At 42.8% G+C, this 21,498-nt stretch overlaps 1 protein-coding gene across 1 annotated transcript; it reads right to left on the bottom strand.

The window, feature by feature from the left end:
* Positions 1 to 1,466: 1,466 nt before the first annotated feature.
* On the bottom strand, positions 1,467 to 20,928 carry nags (N-acetylglutamate synthase; the record flags this gene model as incomplete). The annotated part of the gene is made up of 8 exons (XM_080524943.1): positions 1,467 to 1,650; positions 2,190 to 2,372; positions 7,737 to 7,868; positions 14,590 to 14,629; positions 18,177 to 18,357; positions 18,633 to 18,846; positions 19,047 to 19,312; positions 20,560 to 20,928. The coding sequence occupies 8 exons, from the start codon at positions 20,926 to 20,928 to the stop codon at positions 1,467 to 1,469; spliced, it is 1,569 nt and encodes a 522-aa protein (XP_080381069.1).
* Between the last annotated feature and the right edge of the window lie 570 nt (positions 20,929 to 21,498).

Genomic DNA, 21,498 nt, shown 5'->3' with positions numbered 1-21,498 from the left:
CTCTCATCGCCATCAATCCAGTCGGGAGTGGCTATAAGTTCAAGGTGAAGTTCGAGGACAAGGGAAAGAGCCTGCTGTCTGTAAGATCAATCAAACAGATCTCCCTCTGTCTCCGTCTCTCTCTGTTTGTAGGAGCTTTGATGTCCTGGTTCCTATTAGGTTCCTCACCTTCAACCAAAGTGTCAGTGTCCATTTTAGACTTCATTCCGTCGTCTTGTTTCTTTGCATCTGAGCGCAGACCCGACTTATTGCTTTTGCCTGACGCCATCAAGTGCAACGATATAACAAATGTTTCGATCGACTAGTATGATATAGTATGATCAGGTGGTTATCTCTCTGTGTACAATAAAGGTGCGTTCAAACTTTTAAAAAAATAAAAAAAATAATGTAAATTTGCCCACTGACAAAGAAATGAACGGTCTATAATTTTAATGCTAGGTTTATTTTAACAGTGAGAGACAGAATATCCAGAAAAATACATTATATAAAAGTCATAAATTGATCAAATACTAATTTCCCCCACTGTATATAGTGTTTGTCGAGCACCACTCACTGTCTGTGTGGTTCTTCTTCTTCGGCGTATGGGTAGTTGTTTTTCCTCTCCACTCCACCAGGCTCGGGGCCGAGGGGCTACCCTTTTACCACCCCGAGACCTGGTTGAGGGGCTCACCCGGGCTATATTTCTGGACACCCCTCCAGAAGCCACGTCATCGTCTCGTCATCTAATACCGACAGACCCCTGTGTGGTTGAAGACACTATTGAAAGTGATGACAGAACTTTTTGTAAACAGTGTAATTTGTAAAATAAATAATCCGTCCGAAAATACTATTTAGACGCAATCAAAATCGTGTGTCAAGTGACAGCTTCTCAGAAGAAGAATACGCGATTCACAGAACGCTCTGCGCTTTGTACTCGGGTTAGTGTTGGCAGTGTTTCCCATACATAGCCTCATTACGAACCAAAAGTATTTTTAGCGCTGTTTTTATTTATTTACTTTACTTTACTGCGCATTTTTCAGCACTGCTCGTGGAAAGTGTTCGAGCAGGTTCGCGAAAAGGATAGGGCTTCGGTTCACCTTTCACCAGCCGCTGTTACAAATTCTTCATTTGAAATTGGTGGCTCCGTCAAAGCCCTACTATAACAAGGTGATTTTGAATCCCACGGTAAACCGCGGTTAAACCGTAAACCGTGGTTTAACGGTATAAAAAGATTTAAACCGCCCAACCCTAATACCCATACATACTCATGTTGGTCCTACACCACCGCCTAATCCAAGACACACTCTGGCACTTCAAACTAACAACATACTGTGCTGCAAGTTCCCATAACCTCAAGTAATACCGCACACCACACATTCCACAAGGCAGTTTATATCAACGGGTAGAACCACTTTGTGTTGCTTGATGTTCTAGAACCCTGCAAGCTTGGAAGGCTGGAGGTTAAGGGACTGGGAGAGACCATTTTTTCAGGATCCTGGGGGTGGTTGCAGGGTGACGACGGGTGCTCCCCCCGTGGCGAGGCCATGGAAGGAGTCGGGCGCACGCTTGGCGTACTCGACCAGCTCGTAGGACTCTCTGATGTCAGACAGACCGAACCAGAACACGATCCAGCTGCCATTGACAAAGCTGCCGTCACAGTGTTTAAAGTACCTGAGGACGCCAGGGGGACGGAGGAGAGAGAGAACGAGAGAAAGGAAAGTATAAGACAAAGAGATATGGTGAGTTTTTAAGACCTATTTTTGTGAGAAAGAGAGAAATGTTACATTCATTTACATTTTACATTGTTGGGCATTTAGCAGACGCCTTTATCCAAAGAGACTTACAACAAATACATTTGACTAAGTAAGTGATTCATCTATCCGACAGCCAAAGCAGGAAAAAGTAATCTGTTCTCGGGCCAGGGGTCATTGGCAGTCATAATGCTAGAAGAACAAAATAATGTATTTTATTGTATATTAACAGTAGAGAAACCGTACAGGGGGGGTAGAGGGGATGTAGACGTCTCAGAAGGGACAGTTACGGTGTAGTCTGAAGAGATGGAGGTCTTCAGTCTACAGCTGAAGATAGGGAGTGGCTCTGCATGTCTGATGTTACATTCCCCAACGTATAACATTTCTCATGTTATACACTCAGACTTCAGCTCAGCAGGCTAAACAGAGTGTTGGGGGAGCCCAGTAGGAGAGACTCACCAGGGGTTGATACGGTTGGTGGCCCGGGACCTCCAGAAGAGCTTCCCCAGGTCCTGGCGTATACACTCCCAGAGGATGTGGCTGGTGCCCTGGCCCTGCTTACTGCTGCTCACCACAAACTTGTCCAGGTAGGGCGTGCCACTGCTCACCGGCTCCCTGGTGATGATGGCCGCTGCTTTATACCTGCAGGGGAAGCAGCACAGCACAGTCATTTGACATTTAATGACAACAAGTGAATATAAGTCTCTGGGGGGTCCCCAAAACATGTATTTGAAGATTTTTTATGAAAAAAACACTCATATTTTTATCTAAAGGCATTGTAGCATGCCTCTACACCAGGGGTAGGCAACCTTTTTGATATGAAGTGCCATTTTAAAATGTTCTTGTTAGTCAGTGTGCCAACCACAATATCAACATTAATTATGACTCGACATCAAACCAAACCAAACAGACCAACTGATCTGCAATTTTATTCCACAACATGAACAACAATTTTCAGCAAAGAGCTATGTATGCAAAGCCATGTATGCAAAGCCATGTATGCTAAATAAACAGGCCTAACAGTCAACTAACTGAAACTTGAACAAAATGACCAACATAACATCTAAGACAACTAAACTTTGTGATGCGTAGCACAACTTTAAGCAAATTGGAGCGCTCAATTTTTTACCAAAGTTGCAATGCTAACTGCGCTCCCATGGTTATCATTTTAATAAGTAGGCCTAACTGGATGGTGATTATACAAGGGTCTTACTTGTATGAATTATAATTCATATTTATATAATTATTTGGTTGTTACTTACATTTTATTCTTTTATTCCAACCACAACAAACTTTTTTTTTGGGTTGCAAAGAGCTACACTGCGTTCCAAATTATTATGCAAATGATATTTTTCTCAGATTTTCCTAAATAGTCGATGCAAATGACAATCAGTATAATTTTCAAGTCATCAACCGTTAGAGTATAATTCAAATTGTATTGAACAAACCTCCCAATGATGACAGTATTTTTTTTTAAAATAAAAAACTCAAAATGCACTGTTCCAAATTATTATGCACAACAGAGTTTCAAAACATTTTATAGGTTGTAAAGAACTAAAAATGGTAATTTGATGAATTTAGGGTTAGGAGGTCATATTAGGAGGTCATATTTACTGAAATCAAAAGCTATTTCAAACAAAAACATCTTAACAGGTCAAGTTACATGTTAACATAGGACCCCTTCTTTGATATCACCTTCACAATTCTTGCATCAATTGAACTTGTGAGTTTTTGGACAGTTTCTGCTTGAATTTCTTTGCAGGATGCCAGAATAGCCTCCCAGAGCTGCTGTTTTGATGTGAACTGCCTCCCACCCTCATATATATTTTGCTTGAGGATGCTCCAAAGGTTCTCAATAGGGTTGAGGTCAGGGGAAGATGGGGGCCACACCATGAGTTTCTCTCCTTTTATGCCTATAGCAGCCAATGACACAGAGGTATTCTTTGCAGCATGACATGGTGCATTGTCATGCACGAAGATGATTTTGCTACGGAAGGCACGGTTCTTCTTTTTGTACCACGGAAGAAAGTGGTCAGTCAGAAACTCTACATACTTTGCCGAGGTCATTTTCACACCTTCAGGGACCTTAAAAGGGCCTACCAGCTCTCTCCCCATGATTCCGGCCCAAAACATGACTCCGCCACCTCGCCACCTCGCCACGTCGCAGCCTTGTTGGGACATGGTGGCCATCCACCAACCATCCACTACTCCATCCATCTGGACCATCCAGGGTTGCACGGCACTCATCAGTAAACAAGACTGTTTGGAAATTAGTCTTCATGTATTTCTGAGCCCACTGTCATGCTGCAAAGAATACCTCTGTGTCATTGGCTGCTATAGGCATAAAAGGAGAGAAACTCATGATGTGGCCCCCATCTTCCCCTGACCTCAACCCTATTGAGAACCTTTGGAGCATCCTCAAGCAAAATATATATGAGGGTGGGAGGCAGTTCACATCAAATTGTGATTTTATGCTTTTATGCTTTTTCTAAAAATAAAAAAATAAAAAAAATCATCCTTTCCTAACACCAGGGGAGCCACCCATCCTAAATGTCGTTGTTTGGTACCTGTACTGTAGCAATGACAAATAAAGTCCATTCCATTGCAAAACAGCAGCTCTGGGAGGCTATTCTGGCATCCTGCAAAGAAATTCAAGCAGAAACTGTCCAAAAACTCACAAGTTCAATGGATGCAAGAATTGTGAAGGTGATATCAAAGAAGGGGTCCTATGTTAACATGTAACTTGACCTGTTAAGATGTTTTTGTTTGAAATAGCTTTTGATTTCAGTAAATATGACCTCCTAATATGACCTCCTAACCCTAAATTCATCAAATTACCATTTTTAGTTCTTTACAACCTATACAATGTTTTGAAACTCTGTTGTGCATAATAATTTGGAACAGTGCATTTTGAGTTTTTTATTTTAAAAAAAAATACTGTCATCATTGGGAGGTTTGTTCAATACAATTTGAATTATACTCTAACGGTTGATGACTTGAAAATTATACTGATTGTCATTTGCATCGACTATTTAGGAAAATCTGAGAAAAATATAATTTGCATAATAATTTGGAACGCAGTGTATGTATGCAAAGCCATGTAAACAGTCCTAACAATCAATGTGATCCCTGGCCCTGTTTTCCTTTGCTCAACTCCATTATCTGGGGGTGGTAACATGGCATGTCATTCACATCTACGAGGCTAAACACCGTCGCATCTTTCAAACCAGCGGTCTGCTGCGCTTTCACGTTTTCTGCTATTTCTCCTATTCTTCGTTCCACACTTCTGGCTGACACTGGGATGTCTTTTATTCTTGATTTTATTGTGTCTTTGTTTGATAAGCCTTCAAACAAAACATCTGAGCTACAGAGGAAAGCCTCCTTAATATATTCTCCATCAGTGAATGGCTTTCCACGTTTCGCAATGCAATGAGCAATGCGAAAGCTTGCTTCAGTTGCGTGATTTTTAGCAGTGGCAAATGCTTTAAAGGTGCTGGCCTGCTTCCCATATATTGACACAGCACGTCTTATTGATTCGGCCTTGTCTGTTTCATCCTTGAACGACTTCTGATGTTTGGTCTCATAATGCCGTTTAACACTTGAAGTTCGGCAAACAACATTTTCGTGACATAGGACACATACAGCACGGTCTTTCTGGGACACAAAACCCCACTCTTATTATATATTATTATTATATTGTTATGTGTGCTTAACAGTAACACTTGTATCGAATCGAATTCAGAATTTTACTTCTGCGCCAGAATACGGCTCTCGTGGAGTGGATGAGAGACTAGGGCTGCATTCGTAAATTCGCCCTGAGAGCGCCGGAGCGTCCCCGAGACTGCCTCTAGTCCAATCAAATTACTTGGTCCCATTTAGACGTTGATCCCAGTGTGCGCGAATTTACGAACGCGGCCAACATAAAATAAAATAAAAACATTCTCCCATTCTCGCACTTATTGCTTGCGTGCCACTGTTTAAGCTGTCGCGTGCCACTGCTGGCACGCGTGCCATAGGTTGCCGACCCCTGCTCTACACCCTTCTTTTTCAGTCCTGTTCTCTACGGGCTGTTTCTGTGTGTGGAGCCTTAAATGCAAATGAGCTGCTGCTCCCCACACCCCACTCCGGAAGAGTAATCTGACAGTATTTCGGGGTTCCCACACCTTCTGAAACATCAAATTCAAGCACCTTGACCCAACACGGCCTAGTTTGAGACAGATCTAGGTGAGAATTTATATAATAGGAACTATCCGCTCACAGACAACAATTAAAAAGAGAGGCTTGAATGTGTGAACACTAGATGGTCTCTTGCCTTCTCTACCACAGCACAGCAAAACAATATATTGTGTGAAATATAAAGTTAAGTAAAGTTAAGCAATACAGAGACTTATTTACTAGAGATGCTCCGATCAGGGTTTTTGGTGCCGATCACCGATCACTGGAATCAGTGATCTGCCGATCCGATATCACCGATCACAGCGTCGAAAATTGCAATTGAAGCATTCTATTTATTGTGTAGCATTATTTATGTTTTTAATTATTCTTAACACCATTGACATTGTATATTAAGTATTCAAATGAAATTAGGAGATGAGAAAGTATCATGAATTGACGACCATCTGTTTTATTGAATTCACAACCACCTGTAGCTTACTTCAGGAAAAACAAATAAAATGTGAAAATAAAAATCATAATAAATAAAATGTACACTGTCACATCAAATGTGCAACATTCCACTCGAATGAGAGGAACTAGGGGCTCTTAGAGAACTTGGAGCTTATACTGTAGCTTTCCTGAGGAACAATAAACATACCCAAACTAAACTGCAACATAAACAGGCTATAGACAAATATAAAATACTGTTTCAAGTCAGTCAGTTTCAAGTCATATTTAGGAGGAGATAAGACAGCACGTCAGCAATAATCAATAAAACTAAAAAACAAAACATTGCACCTAAGGAGATTTCAGACTCAAACCTTACTTCTGATTAAGCAGCATCACTGGCAGATTAGCCTTGAGAAATACAAGCATCTCAGCGTTTTTGGCACTCAGCCTGTTCCTCTTCATCTAAAATATGTCCTGCTATGCTGAAAAGTCGCTCGCTATCTACACTTGTGCAAGGTGCACAGAGGAAGACCTAAAACTCACGCGCTAATAGTTGTTGCTATGGGCCTTAGCCTAGCTTAGTGACTTCCTGCTCGCGGGGTCACATGACGTCGCTGAACACTACCTACACTACGCTCGTGAAGTCGCGCTGGAACTCTGACCAGCACTCGTGGAACGCCTCTCGTCCAATCAAAGCACTCGGTCCCTTTATGACGTCGAGCCCAGTGTGCGCTTCGGCGCTCTCTGAGCGAATCGACGAACGCAGCAAATGCCGTATGATATTCGTGGTATTGAAAGACCTTGCGTGCGTTCCTCCGCGAGGAATTTCTTTTGAGCAGACATTACAAACTGAATATTTGTTGTCTCTTTCCGACACTGTGTAATATTGCCAGACTGGCGACGCCATTTCTCTATGTAAACTGATCGGCCGTGTTTGATCGGACGTTTTGAGAACTCCGATCAAAACCGATCAAGGCCATATCGGCCGATATCGATCGGCGCCGGTCAGATCGGAGCATCACTATTATTTACTAGTTGACAAGATAAGTAAAACATTTTTGAATATATATATACATTTTTTTAGAGAGAGAGGGGAATTCAAGCACTTTCAATGACCCATGTCTATTTTCAAAAACTTTTAAGACCTTGATAAAAAAAAAAAAAACTCAAATTCACAAACCTTCAAGGATTTCAAGGACCCGTGGGTACCCTGGTATTTAACCACCTACTTACTGGCCTCTGACACCAACTGAGCCACAGAGAACCCCTCGAACAATCTACCCCAACAAGGTACTATAAAGATATAGCTAAACATGATTACAGTGTCAGGTAGGACATTTTGTTGGAAAAAATAAGCCGCATCAGGAGAGAATAAGGAGGGGGGGGGGGGAGATACCCTACCCTTCAGAGAGGTAGATGGAGTGGAGACGTCCTTTGAGAGAGTCAATGTAGTCCTCCCTCAAGTCCTTCTCAAAGGTCTTGTTGATCAGTGCCAGCAGGCGGTCCAGGTCAATGCCATCCAGTGTGCTGTACCTGGATATGAAGAGGGACAATCACAACTGTCTTAACACTAGAACAGCCGTGCCTTTTTTTTTACCTATTATAAGAGCCGCCTCGGGGGTCAAATGACCATATTCTTTATAATGGAAAGCTGCTATTTACACACAACGACCACTAGTTGGGCGGCTTGTAAATCAGCCTGCCTGCAAAATAGCTTCATACTAGCTTATCCTGATGTGATTTGACATTAATGACAACAAGTGAATATAAGTCTCGGGGAGTTTCCAAAATGATTTTTTTGGTGCTTAAATGAGCAAGCAGCTTTGTTCAACAAACACAGCGAGTGGAATCACAAACCCCTTTCACACATACGAGCCTTCCCAGTAGATTCCATGGAACTTACCTGGTACGGTGCATGTGTGAACGCGACTGACCAGGGAAATTGTCTCAGGCAATTACCCTGGTCAGGACTAGGGATGCACGATATTATTGGCACCGATATTTATCGGCCCGATAATGGGAAATTAATGTTATTAAATATTTATCGGTTTTATTACATTTTTGCCGATATAGAGCCGATAATATGAAGCCGGAAATATTTCTGGTTCCGGTTGACGCGCTCATGCTGCTGCGCCTGCGTACAGCCACGCAGTGTATAGACGAGAGCGAAACATGGCTTCCCCGGTGCGGACATTCTTCAGAGTTTCTGAGGCAGATAGTGCGTGCAGCGTTTGCAATTTGCAACACATGTTCGACAAAAGTTCGGAGAGGAGGGCAAAGGTCTATGAGTTACAACACAACGAATCTCATAAGTCACCTTAAGATTCAGCATTGCAAGCACGCTGTATGGAAGGAATATGATTTTGGCATTGAATACAGCGATGAGGGAACGAAAACAGTTAACAGAAACGCGTGTCGCAGAAATGCTTCACGCGTGTCGTATATGCACATAATATGCGCACAATGCATATATGGGCTACACCACTCGCATACGAGAGCCCAGCCCTTTTCAGTTGCTTTATTAAGCATACTAGTGTAGCCTACTATGTGCCTTGTGTCATTCTGTTTATCTGCAGACTAAGCAGCCATTTGGCACTAGTTTCTGTAAAAGTTCTATAAAACTTTTGGTTCTTTAAAAGTCTTTATTTTTGTATTGACTGATGCACTTTATTTATTTATTTATTGATATTTTATTTATGCATTTTCAATTTACAGGGATAGACAAGATGCACTTTATTTTTGACACTTTTTTGATCTAATTACTCTTAGGTGAGCCTTTTTTGTTTTCATAAAAGGAGGCCAGATCTTGGCTAAAAAAAGCATTGTGCACTGTCTATAACAGATTCTGTTTGTTAGAGGAAATAATAAATGAACATTTGAAGAGTCAGAAGTGTTCTCTTTGTTGTGTTAACAATAGTGATGTAAGTTAGATTTGGTGAGATCACTATGGAATATTAAATCATCAATCTTTGCTCACTACATAGCCTTTCTTACCTTCAGGTGTGCATGAACTACAGGTTATCAACTGTGAAATTATATCTGTTCTCATATCGGTTCTCATATCGGTTATCGGCCACGAGAAGCGGGTAAACATCGGTATCGGTAGGAAAAAAATGCATATCGTGCATCCCTAGTCAGGACCTTGTGTAATTCCATGGAATTTAGGGGGAAGGCTTACGTGTGAACAGAAGCCTGAACATTCCCTGGTCCGGCACGTAAAGAGTTACGTATGTCTGACGCAAGACGTTTTCACGTGGAACAAGTGACCAACCAACCACAGCGAGTAGTTTCTCACTTGGTACTTAGTACTCCGCTAAGAGTTGGCTAGTTAACCCACATCACATCAGCCAAAGTAGTGATCAATATAATTCCACAACTGGATACTACTTCATTTCCAATCATAGTTAGCTAGATTACTTACTTAGCTAGCTTACTTACTTATCAAATGTAGATGTTGTGATGCACGCATTACAGAGCAGTGAGCACACACACCATCTCCTCCCACAGCTGTGCTGCATTGCGCAATCAGATCCTATTATGCTTACCATCGCCAAGTTCTCCCATACTGTGCTTTTGGACTAGAATAGTTTTGATTTTGATTTGATTTGATTTATTGACAAAAATACAAATACATAGGCCAAGCAATGATCCTGCTTGTAATTGTCAGGGATAGAGCGATAAAGTCTGGGACTTGTTTTCCGTCGCTGTCCTTGGTGTTAAAAAGGTCCACGAGGGGAAGCGGCCGTACCAGCAGCCATTGCCATAAGAACCGCATCAAAAACAACAAACAAGTCCATAGAAACTTCCAAGACATACTGCGTGCATATCATTTAGCATGGAATATACAAGTGCTTCTCCTGTCCTATAATCCTCTATTTGGTTTACAGTGGAATGTTGCTCAACAGCTGCCTGTTGCAACCTTAGCCTTGAAAGCTGCTGTACTGTCAGTTTCTTGGATGCTTATTGTTAGTGGTATTAGTTGTATTTCTTACAATAGAATCTGTCTGTCAGTAAGTAAGTAAGTAAGTAAAGCTTTATTTATATAGCGCCAAAGGTTACAAGAAGGGGGGGGGGGGGGAAGAAACGAGACACAACAGCAGGGGAGGGGTGGGGGAAGGGAGGGGAGGGAGGGGTTACATCACCCTCTGTAGAACATCTGCTATCTATTCGGGGGGGGGGGGGCGAAGGCGGGGGGATGGGGTGGGGGGGGGTGGCATGTCCATGTATGTATGAGTCCTTGACGGAAGTCCGTGTTTGTGTGTGTGTATGGCTCCCTCCTGGCTGGTCCACAATCTCGGTGACCGCAGAGTGTCTTGAAAAAATGTTGTCAATTGTGTTGAGAGACCAGCGTATCAATTCTATGTAGTTTCGAAAAGACAGTGCAAAGACTCCGGAGGCAGAAAGCAGACAAGACAAAGGTGGTGGGAGGGTAGAGAGGGAGCGAAAAATGTGACCGCCTACGTCGAGAGAGAAAGAGTACAGGATCACACTGTTCTGCTATTGTCTGTCATGTTTAGAGAAGATGGCCTCTGCATCTGGCAGACTGGCTGGCATTCAGCAGACCTTATCTGACTCCCAGGGGCACCGACCTTGGGTGTCTTGCGTGGGCTGAGGCGCCAGGGCTGGCTGATGTGTTGATAAAAAACGTGTTTCAGATGTAATTTTCTGGGGGAAAAGCCAGGTTTTTTTAAGCCAGGTATGGCGATTGCCATAAATTGCCTTACCAAAACGACGCCTATCGAGACACAGAGAGCGAGCCACACACTTTTAACGAATGGATTGAAAAGCCGCACACAGACAGGCAAAGAGCCGCAGGTTGGCCAACCCTGCTCTATAGATTGATTCATAACATCATTATCGACAAGAAGATCCTTCTTGGGGGGGGGGGGGGTCAGGTGCGTGTGCTGTCTGGTGGTTGTCAAGTGAATGAGGGAACATTAGTTGTTTCCCAGACGGCCAGGTCAGACGGAGACGTCTCCTATTCCCCCTAACTAGAACACCAGAGGGGAGGGGCGGGGCTATGTTCCTGTTTAAAAAGGCCACTTTTGGAAGTGATATATCAGAGAAGCCTATAGCTAGTAAGAACATGTACTGTTCTTGTCGACTGTACTGTTTCTTTCTCTTTTCTGGGGGGGCAGTCCCACTCATATTTTTCCTTTTATTGACAGATACAGTAAAGACAGGAAGGATGGGTGAGAGAGAGAGGAGGGATGACATGCAGGACATGTCGGCGGGCCGGAATCGAACCGGGAACAGGGTTCAAGCACCTTTCAAGGACTTTCAAGACTCAATTCCCTCAAATTCAAGGACCCAGCACAGCATAGTTTGAGACAGAACTAGTTGATGAGCTAAGTAAAACATTTTTTTATATATACAGTACAGGCCAAAAGTTTGGACACACCTTCTCATTCAATGTGTTTCCTTTATTTTCATGACTATTTACTTTGTAGATTCTCACTGAAGGCATCAAAACTATGAATGAACACATGTGGAATGATGTACTTAACAAAAAAGTGTGAAATAACTCTAAATATGTCTTAGATTTTAGATTCCTCAAAGTAGCCACCCGTTGCTTTTTTGTTGTTAATAAAATAAAAAAAGTGTTGTTAATAAAATATAGAATAATAATATTAAATATATAGATATATATAATAACATATTATTATTAACACATATTATATTTAATATTATATTATTATTTTTTAAAAAGCAAAGGGTGGCTACTTTGAGGAATCTAAAATATAAGACATATTTAGAGTTATTTCACACTTTATTGTTAAATACATAATTCCTATGTGTTCATTCATAGTTTTGATGCCTTCAGTGAGAATCTACAATGTACCAAATAGTCATGAAAATAAAGGAAACGCATTGAATGAGAAGGTGTGTCCAAACTTTTGGACTGTACTGTATATTATTATTTTTTTAGAGAGAGAGAGAGAGAGGGGAATTCAAGCACTTTCAATGACCCATGTCTATTTATTTTTTTAAATTAAGACCTTGATTTCTTTTTCTCAAATTCACAAACTTTCAAGGATTTCAAGGACCTGTGGGAACCCTGCTCCCTGATGTTCGTGGTCCAGACTGTTATAGGGGTCACAACATAAGAGACCACATGTGAGGTGGAGAGGACACTCCTACACCACCTTGTTTAGGCCTGTAGAGGGCAGTACAACTATATGCTATATGCCATTTAGCTGACACCTTTATCCAAAACGACTTACATTGCAGAGTGCATACATTTTTCTGTATATATGGTCCCAGTGGGAATCAAACCCACAACCTAAGCGTTGTTAGCGCCATGCTCTACCAACTGAGCCACAGAGGACCACTACAAGCCACAAGTACAACAGGGTATATACAGGAATCTTGAGGTTAATTTCAATACCTTTCTAAGACTTTTTAAAGACCTTGTCAATATTTTTCCAGACCTCACCGCCACTTCGAGCTGTAACCGTTTACATCAGTGACACCTTTAACTTAACAGTTTGAGTTTGCAATAGACTAGACCACTATCATACAACAGAATTTCCGGTTCATCTTTGTTTTTGTTTTTAAACTAATAAATTCACGAACTTTTACTAAACGTTTTTAGGACTCAAACTCTTTGGACAGAGTCTAATTCAGAAAAATACCAACACAATTCAAGACCTCATAAAATCATGATAAGACTTTTTAATACTTATTAAGGGTCTTGATTTTCCCAAAATTGATTTATCAACTTTTAATACTTTTCAAGACACCGCGGATACCCTGTACAAGCCACTGTGTATCTAGTGTTCAGACGTGTAATGAGACATGGCACTGTGTATTTAGTGTTCAGACGTGTAATGACACAGGCCACTGTGTATTAAGTGTATAGACGTGTATTGAGATAACACTAGATACACAGCGGCCTAAGAGCTGTAATGAGATATGATGCTGTGTACCTTGTAAGTCCTTATTCGTTCAGATGTTTGACATGCTTCGCTATTGAATACAACGGGATGCTGTGATGAAATACAACTGTGTAAATATGTGAGGCAAGAGATCAGGTTAAACAGGCATCCTCTGTGCCTGTAACCTGATCACTAGCCTAGTGTCACATATTTACACAGTTGTTACACACTCATTACAGCATCCCGACACCACAGGGAGGACACAATATTTCTCCTGGAGTGAGTAACAACTATCCCTATCAACAAGTCCCTATCAGGTTTCACAATTTCAGCAGTAAAGTTTAAAGGAAACGATAGATGGATGGATACACGTTAGTCATTGCAAACTCACACAACAAGGAAAACCAGAGGCTACAGAACCACCTAGGGCCCACCTTCATCCTCTCTATCCCCCTGTACAGTTTCTCTACTGTAAATAAATCAAATCAAGTTTTATTTGTATAGCGCATTTCTCACAAGATGCGACTCAACGCGCTTTACATAATGACAGAGCCGCAAGCAGGCAAAAGTAAAAACCTGTACACTGTGTAGCCAGGAAAATTCTTTTGCAGTCCTCTACTCAGAGCGACTACTACCAGTTTGCCTACCAGCACACAGCGGCGGACCCCAACCCCCCCCCCCCCGGGAAGCCCCCACCGTCCCATAGACCCGACCCACCACCAGCACACCCAGCCCAGCCAAGCAAGCACAGACCATAATAGCTCCGCACCAGGCTAGCCAAGCAGGTGCCCTAGCGGCGGAACAGACCAAGCACGCGGGGCGGCCATAAAACATAATAAAAACATAAAAACAAAAAGTAATTCTTCCTTCTTGTAGGATTGTGACTGCCAATGGCCCCTGGTCCTAGCAGATTACTTTTTTTATGATGTCTGATGGATAGATGATTCACTTACTTAGATAAACGTATTTGTTTTAATTTGCTTTGGATAAAGGTGTCTGCTAAATGCCAAAAGATTATGCATGAAAAGGGCTCAGGTCTCTGATAACTTTTCAGGCCACACTGAAAGGCCTCTTTTAGGTGTGAAATGTGATCAGGGAAGCAGATAGGCTACTAATTCTGTGTGAATAAAAAGGGGCTGTCAGGATATTTTCTACCTTCTTCCATTCATCTCCTCTCAGTATCTACGCAGTGTTTGGGGAGTAAGGGCTATGGGTTAGGGGGAGTAGGGGTTAGGGGTTAAGGAATATGGAAAAGGGGTTAGGGTATAGGGCCAAGGGGTTAGGGGTTAGGGGTTAGGCAGTAGGGGCTAAGGAATAGGAGGTTGAGGTTGTTTCTGGACACAGTACACAGGGTCAGACTTGTTAGAAGTACTCACTTGTGAATGGGGTCTCCAGTTTTGAACATGGTACCGGAACCTAGAACAAGGTGAAAATGGAGACATGATGAGGACTGTAATGGAAATTTAACCATACGGTCCTCAGGTGAGACAGGAAACCAACAAGATGGTACACAGTATTTACTCGTTAATAAGGTTTAATCAAAATAGTTTGCAAAGTATTGACTTCTTAAACAACAGTACACAACAGAAGTGTCATGAGAGCTGTCCTGGCAAGAAGCCCTCAATTCTGTCTCACGAACATCTTATACTTGGACTGGGCGCACAAGGTCAGCCGGCCCCCCTCCGAGGGTGGCGTGATTTACAGACAATGAGCTGGTGTGTACCTTATCTTTCGCAGTACTAGCAGATGGGCACCCTATCTAGTCAAGTGGCAGATTTAGCACATTCTGTACTGAGAAGTAAGGTAAGATTTAATCAGAACACAATATCCAAACTTAGAGCAGTTAGATCAGATAACATACTGTTAACCTCTTAGTCTATGACGTTAGTACAGGAACAAATCAACTTAGGATATACTGATTATACACAGGAATCAAACCGATATCATACTTGTCCTTGGCCCATCATTTAGCAGGCACACCAGCCAGGCGTGGGTCAGACAGAGATGTCACGGCGAAACACGTTGAGGTGCATGACAACAAATTACTGCATGTCAGATGTAATGAATGCACACCTGTGAATACACAGGGAAAATAGATCTGTCTGATGTTGGTAGAGGGCGAGTACCGGGTGCCCGGATTTATCTCGTCATCAAGCCAATCGTCAATCATGTTAAATTTCTTAACCCAGCAACCAATCTTGTCCCACTCACAGCTTTGCGCCGATCTGAGCGGAACGTGTGGGTCAGAATCTGAGGTGTTATCAAAGAATCGTGTCACTTCATAATTTCTTTCCACAGCCAATGCGCAATATTCAGAATTGACATAAATCCTGTCCCCACCCAGCTGCCCTGAAAGCATTCCTTCTCTGAACCATTCTGCCTCTAGCATGTCATTCACCCCACCACAAGTTCTACCATTACAGGACACACAAAGCAACACTAGAATCAGGGTTCCCACACCTTCTGAAACATCAAATTCAAGCACCTTTCAAGGACTTTCAAGACTCAATTCCCTCAAATTCAAGGAGCCAACACGGCATAGTTTGAGACAGAACTAGTTGACGAGCTAAGTAAAACATGTTTTAATATATAATTTTTTTTAGAGAGAGAGAGAGAGAGAGAGAGAGAGAGAGAGAGAGAGAGAGAGAGAGAGAGAGAGAGAGAGAGAGAGAGGGGAATTCAAGCACTTTCAATGACCCATGTCTATTTTCAAAAACTTTTAAGACTTTGATTTCTTTTTCTCAAATTCACAAACTTTCAAGGATTTCAAGGACCCGTGGGAACCCTGTAGAATAGGAGCTGTAGTGTGGTTATGTCTGGTTTGAATGTTGAATGTGTTCATGTGGCGTGAAACAAGGAACTATAGGTGAGTTTCCCCTCAGTGGTTAACTAAGGATCACCTCTTAGCTTCAAGGGTGAAGTAAGCTGCCCCTAAGCACTGATCTGGGATCAGCGTATCCCCCCCCCCCCCAAACCTAACCTCCCCCTACTCTCTTGAGCTTTGCATTGACTGATAACATTGCCTTAAAGAGTGACATGCGATGGTGCCCTCTGCTGGTCAGCCAGTGGATCTGCAGTGTAATTAACTGACAACGCTGGAATCCTAACTCAGGATCTGTGTACCAAACTGGAATCATCATGCACATTTCCCATTGACATCAATGCAACATTCACGTGACAGCCAGAGACAGGCACGCCTTGCACGAGTTGTGGCTCCACTCTACAGCACGTCTATTTCTGAATCTGCTGTGCTAAGTTAAAATCTCCTCTCAAAATACCCTTCCCTCACATGACCCAGGGATGGTTTCACATTGTTATTGATACATACACACACACACACACACACACACACACACACACACACACACACACATCAAAAAAGTGATACAAAATCATTGTTTTCTGAATTCCTAAATGCCTAGAAACTTCAGACAGAGTTAACACTTCTTCTTCATGCTGCACATGCTGTTTCTCTACTGTAAATAATTATAGATATATTTAAAAACAATTATAATAATAATAATAATTCTTCCTGCTTCAAGCATTATGACTACCAATGGCCCCTGGCCCTAGCATAGATTACTTTTTCTTGCTATGACTGATGGATAGTCAAATGTATTTGTATTTGGATACTTGGATAAAGGTGTCTGCTAAATGCCAAACATTTCAATGTAAATGTAAACGCATATCCTGTCCAAAATAATTCACAGAATTTTCTGGGGGCAACTCAGTGTCTTTCCTTCATATTAGGGATGTCCCGATCCCATTTCTTCACTACCGATACCGATACCTGGGCTTCAGGTATCTGCGATACCGATATCAATCCGATATTTGTATTTATTGTTTTACTCCTGAATAATAACAAATACTTCCCCAGTATATAGTCCACAACAACAGTTGGCTATTAAAGACTGCCAGCCTTTATTCAAGCAACAAAAACAGTACTCTGCAGTACTCAGTGACCAACTGGTTTAAAGTTAAAACAATTTAAACTGAAGCATTCAGCATTGTAGAAAAAAAAAAGAGTTACTGTCTGATTTCTAGTTTTAGTGCCTTCATGTTTTTATTCTATTTATCTTCTCTTACAAATGAAGTTTTAAAGTACCACTCGATATAATATACAACAGTTTAACGATCACTAAATACTTATAATCTGTGGGTTGGATTCACTGTTGCCAGAGGCTACCGGTAAGTGATACCTGGCTTGTAAACATACTTTCGTTTTAGAACGAAACATTAGCCGCTAGCTGTTAGCAGCGTTTTTAGCAGTCACCATTCTTGAGCAAAACATTGATACAAACAAACATTCAAATACTCGTGTCGTCTTGAATCTTTTTCCGATTTCAATGTATGACGCATCATTTGAAAGCTTACCATCTGTAGTTTCAGACTATGTAAACAACCGAAAAATGGTTTATGATTTCACCAGCTAGCATCATGACATTGTCAGACTCATTACACACAGGTAGCTAATAGCCAACTCTCATGCCCGTGACCACTGACTACTGTTGTCATCACGTGAGTGACACGCTGGATCGCGTGCCCCAGATCGCTGCCTATTTTTTTTCTGGTGCGATCTGCGATCCAGCATTCAGGACCAATATCGCGGCGATATGCGATATCAATATCGGATCGGGACATCCCTACTTCATATCATTGATTTTTGTTTAAACTTGAAACCAGGTGTGTAAACTGTCAGTAGCTTACACCTGTGAAACCAGGTGTGTAAACTGTCTGAGTAGTTCAAGAAGAGAGAGGAAGATGCAACAACTAGCAGACATGATCTGTCATTAGTTAACCACCCCTGAAGTCAAACTCTGCATACCAATAGGAGAGGTGGACCCCACGCCTGCCTGCCTGCCTGCCTGCCTGCCCGCCGATCTCCCTGTCTGCTTGCCTGCCTGCCTGCCTGCCTGCCTGCCTGTCTGTCTGTCTGCCCTTTGTCTGCCTGTCCGTTACTCACCCTTGTGGCTGAAGAGCTCAGTGAGGAGTGTGCTGGCGGAGGTGATAACAGCAGAGGACTCGCTGGGCAGCTTGTTGAGGAGCTGGGCGATGGTGCAAACACGACGACGCTCTGCCACGCTCAACCACTCAGCCTCAGACAGGCCGGGCAGGTCACCAGGCAGGGATACAGACCCTAGGACCTGGGAGGAGGAGGAGTAGGAGGAGGAGGAGAGGAGGAGGAGGAGGAGGAGGAGAGGAGGGGAGGAGGAGAGGAGGGGAGGAGAGGGACAGAGGTATAAAACAGCCAGACTCAACAAGGTAACAACAGTGATTACAGAATCGCTAGGCAGCGACACAGACACCCCCCCCCCCCCCCCCACACACACACACACACGTGTCTCTCGCACACACGCACACACGTCTCCCACACACACAGGCGCACGCACACACGTCTCTCTTGCGCACACACACACACCTTGTGGTTCTGGTTGCGTAGCCCCCCTCTGCTGTTGAGGAACATGACTTTGAGAGGCTGCAGGACCCCTGAGAGGGCGGCCGTCACGTCCACAGAGTCCAGGACCACCGAGCAGCCGGAGGCGTCCCGTCCTACCGGACACACCAGAGGGATGGTGCCATTGTCCAGGCTCCACTGGAGCAGACCTGAGTCCACAGAGATGGACGAGCCACCACTGGGAGGGAGGGAGAGAGGGAGGGGAGGGAGGGGAGGAAGAAAGGAAGGGAGGGTGGGAGGGAGGGAAGGTGGGTGGGAGGGAGGGAGGAATAATTGAATATAGGCCTACGTAAGTAGAGAAAGAGTATATGTATGGGAGATCCATTATTGTACTGTGTGTGTGTGTGTGTGTGTGTGTGTGTGTGTGTGTGTGTGTACCTGCTCCCCTGGGGCGGGTCCTGCTGTAGCAGTAAGGCCTCGGCGCTGAAGAAAGGTATGACACTGGCAGAATGGTGCTGTAGAACCTCTGTCAGAGCCTGGCACTGCTCCACCAGATGGGCCCTGGTGTTGGAAGGAGACCCGGTCTCCTCACACCGCGACAGCCCCATCACCACCACTGGCTTCATGTCCATCCGCTGCAGAAAAGAGAGCCCGAAAGCCAGACTCTGCACCATCTCACGGCTCTCAAACACTGACTTGTCAACCTAACACAAGGACAAATCAGACAAAAAATAGGCAATCAGGGACTCAAATAACAACAAAGCCTTATTTTGGTAGCTAAATTCATGGACAGAGATTTGGATGCAAGGACTAACCATCCATGAGTTGTGTTAAAGTGAAAATTGTCATTTCCAGTGTTTTGGTTTGAATTTTGGCTTCACCAGATACACTTGTTGTTTTCCAGTTCTCTATAAAAAAAAATATAGGGCACTGCTCAAATGCTCCGTTTTCGATGGGTGTGAAGTTATGTACACACTGCATTTCGCCAGGCAGGTACAGACAACAGCCAAGAGCAAATGAAACGGGCCATTCAGTATGTTGTGGTAAAATGCAGAAGACTGTGTCGATCAATTATATCCACGACAACTGTTCAGAAGGTAAGAGACAAGAAAATTAGGTAAGAAAATTATATCAGTTATGTTATCTTGTTTGAGGTAGCACAGCGTTGTATTTTGTAAGCTAGAAAAAAGACATGTCTGCTAACTTATTTTAGTAGAGTTGCTAAGTTTTTTTTTTTTTTTTTATGCGAGCATAATGTCCAGTCAATCCTGTAGTCCGTAAAAGTAATGTAATTAATCATGTCAACAATATGGTGCTTAATATTTACCCAGAAATAATTTAATATGTAAATCAAACTGATTTTATTGGGCCTTTAATGTTTTGAAGCTATACTTAAATTATTTACAATGACATTTGACATTGTTTAAACTAAGCCCATGAGCCATTTAAGATACAGGCCTATTCTTCATGAATCATCATTCTTCATCTAAATGTCCAAAATGAATATAGCAATCCCAGATTGCCACAATCTCAAAATAGGTCAGTCTGCTAGTTATAAAATGTTTATTCGTTTTCGGCTAAACTCACATAATTATGATGATGATGACCCATTCACTTTCCTTTTAACTACGAACATGTCCAAATCAGCTGTCAAGACTAAAAATAACCGATGTCAAAATGCCAACTAGTGGGCAACAGGGAAACAGCTGGGGACTCGGTAGATCAATCTATCTAGCTACACTATCTTCCATTTAGAGTTCAAGTTCTAAACTTTCTAGGCGAATTTTGGACAAAATGATGGATGGAAGCGATATGACCATAAATGTACTAATGTACGTACATTTCTTTCATCACTTTTTTTTTTTACAAATAGAAACGTCAACTTGAACTTGTTCATTTTGGGGCTAATCAAGTTAGCATGTGCTTGTTGTATCACCAGACACTCACTCACCTCCAGAACCGCAAACGCAGGCGATTGGGATACATTGGCCCGCTGGAATTGGGTCAACCAGTACCGAGCCTCTCGGGGGTCCCCGCCTATCTCATTGAGGAAGGCCTTCACGTCTCGATAGATCAGTGTGCGGTTGGACAAAACGTGACGGTCGGAGGACGAGAAAGACCGAGGGAACTCCGGCTGGGCCAAAGCCGGGGTTTTGCTTCCATGGCCGGCCGCATTCGAGCTCGCTAAGCGGTGCTGTAGTTTGAGCATTCTCCGCTGAGCTATGCTGGGCGCCAGCACCGGTGGTGAGGGATTTGACAGGTATTTACCGGCCATTACCATGGCTCTGCAACTGGAAGAGCCCGTGTTTACTTTGGCCATGACTTGTGGGTTAAGTTTGGAGCTGAGAGACAGCGAAGAGACACAACTGTACCACCTCGTGTTGTCGTAGGGAGGTTTTACCGGCGAAGCCACAATGACCCAATCAGAGACATCGGCGGTCGGTTCAGGACTCAGGTTTCAACGGACTGAGCCGAGCGTAGATGGAGGGAGGCGTGGCCTCCGCTACCAAAGGCGTGGCCTCTCTTACCTCTGGTTGCCATGGATACTGTAGCAGTACCACGTAGTAGTGGTATTTAAATCTAAGCAAAAAAATAAAATAAAAACTTCACGTTTTGCAGCAGTTATGATGACACAAACACTTCTATTAATGTATTTTATCCATTAACTATTGTCTTATTAAATGTTTTATCTATGTACTTCTTATATTTGCTTTTATTCATTGTCCATTTCAATTTTCTTACTATACTCCTCTTTCTGTATTTTTTTAAATAATGTATGTAACACACTTTGAATTGCCCCTGTTGTAAAACTGTGGATATTTTTTCATGACATTTACCGATCAAAGGATATTTTGACTTTGTTATTGATTCAGTTCCAGGACAGCACACA

The sequence above is a fragment of the Nansenia antarctica genome (assembly GCF_963989245.1).
Source record: "Nansenia antarctica genome assembly, chromosome: 2".
NCBI lineage: Eukaryota > Metazoa > Chordata > Actinopteri > Argentiniformes > Microstomatidae > Nansenia > Nansenia antarctica.
This window is presented reverse-complemented; position numbering and strand designations above follow the sequence as displayed.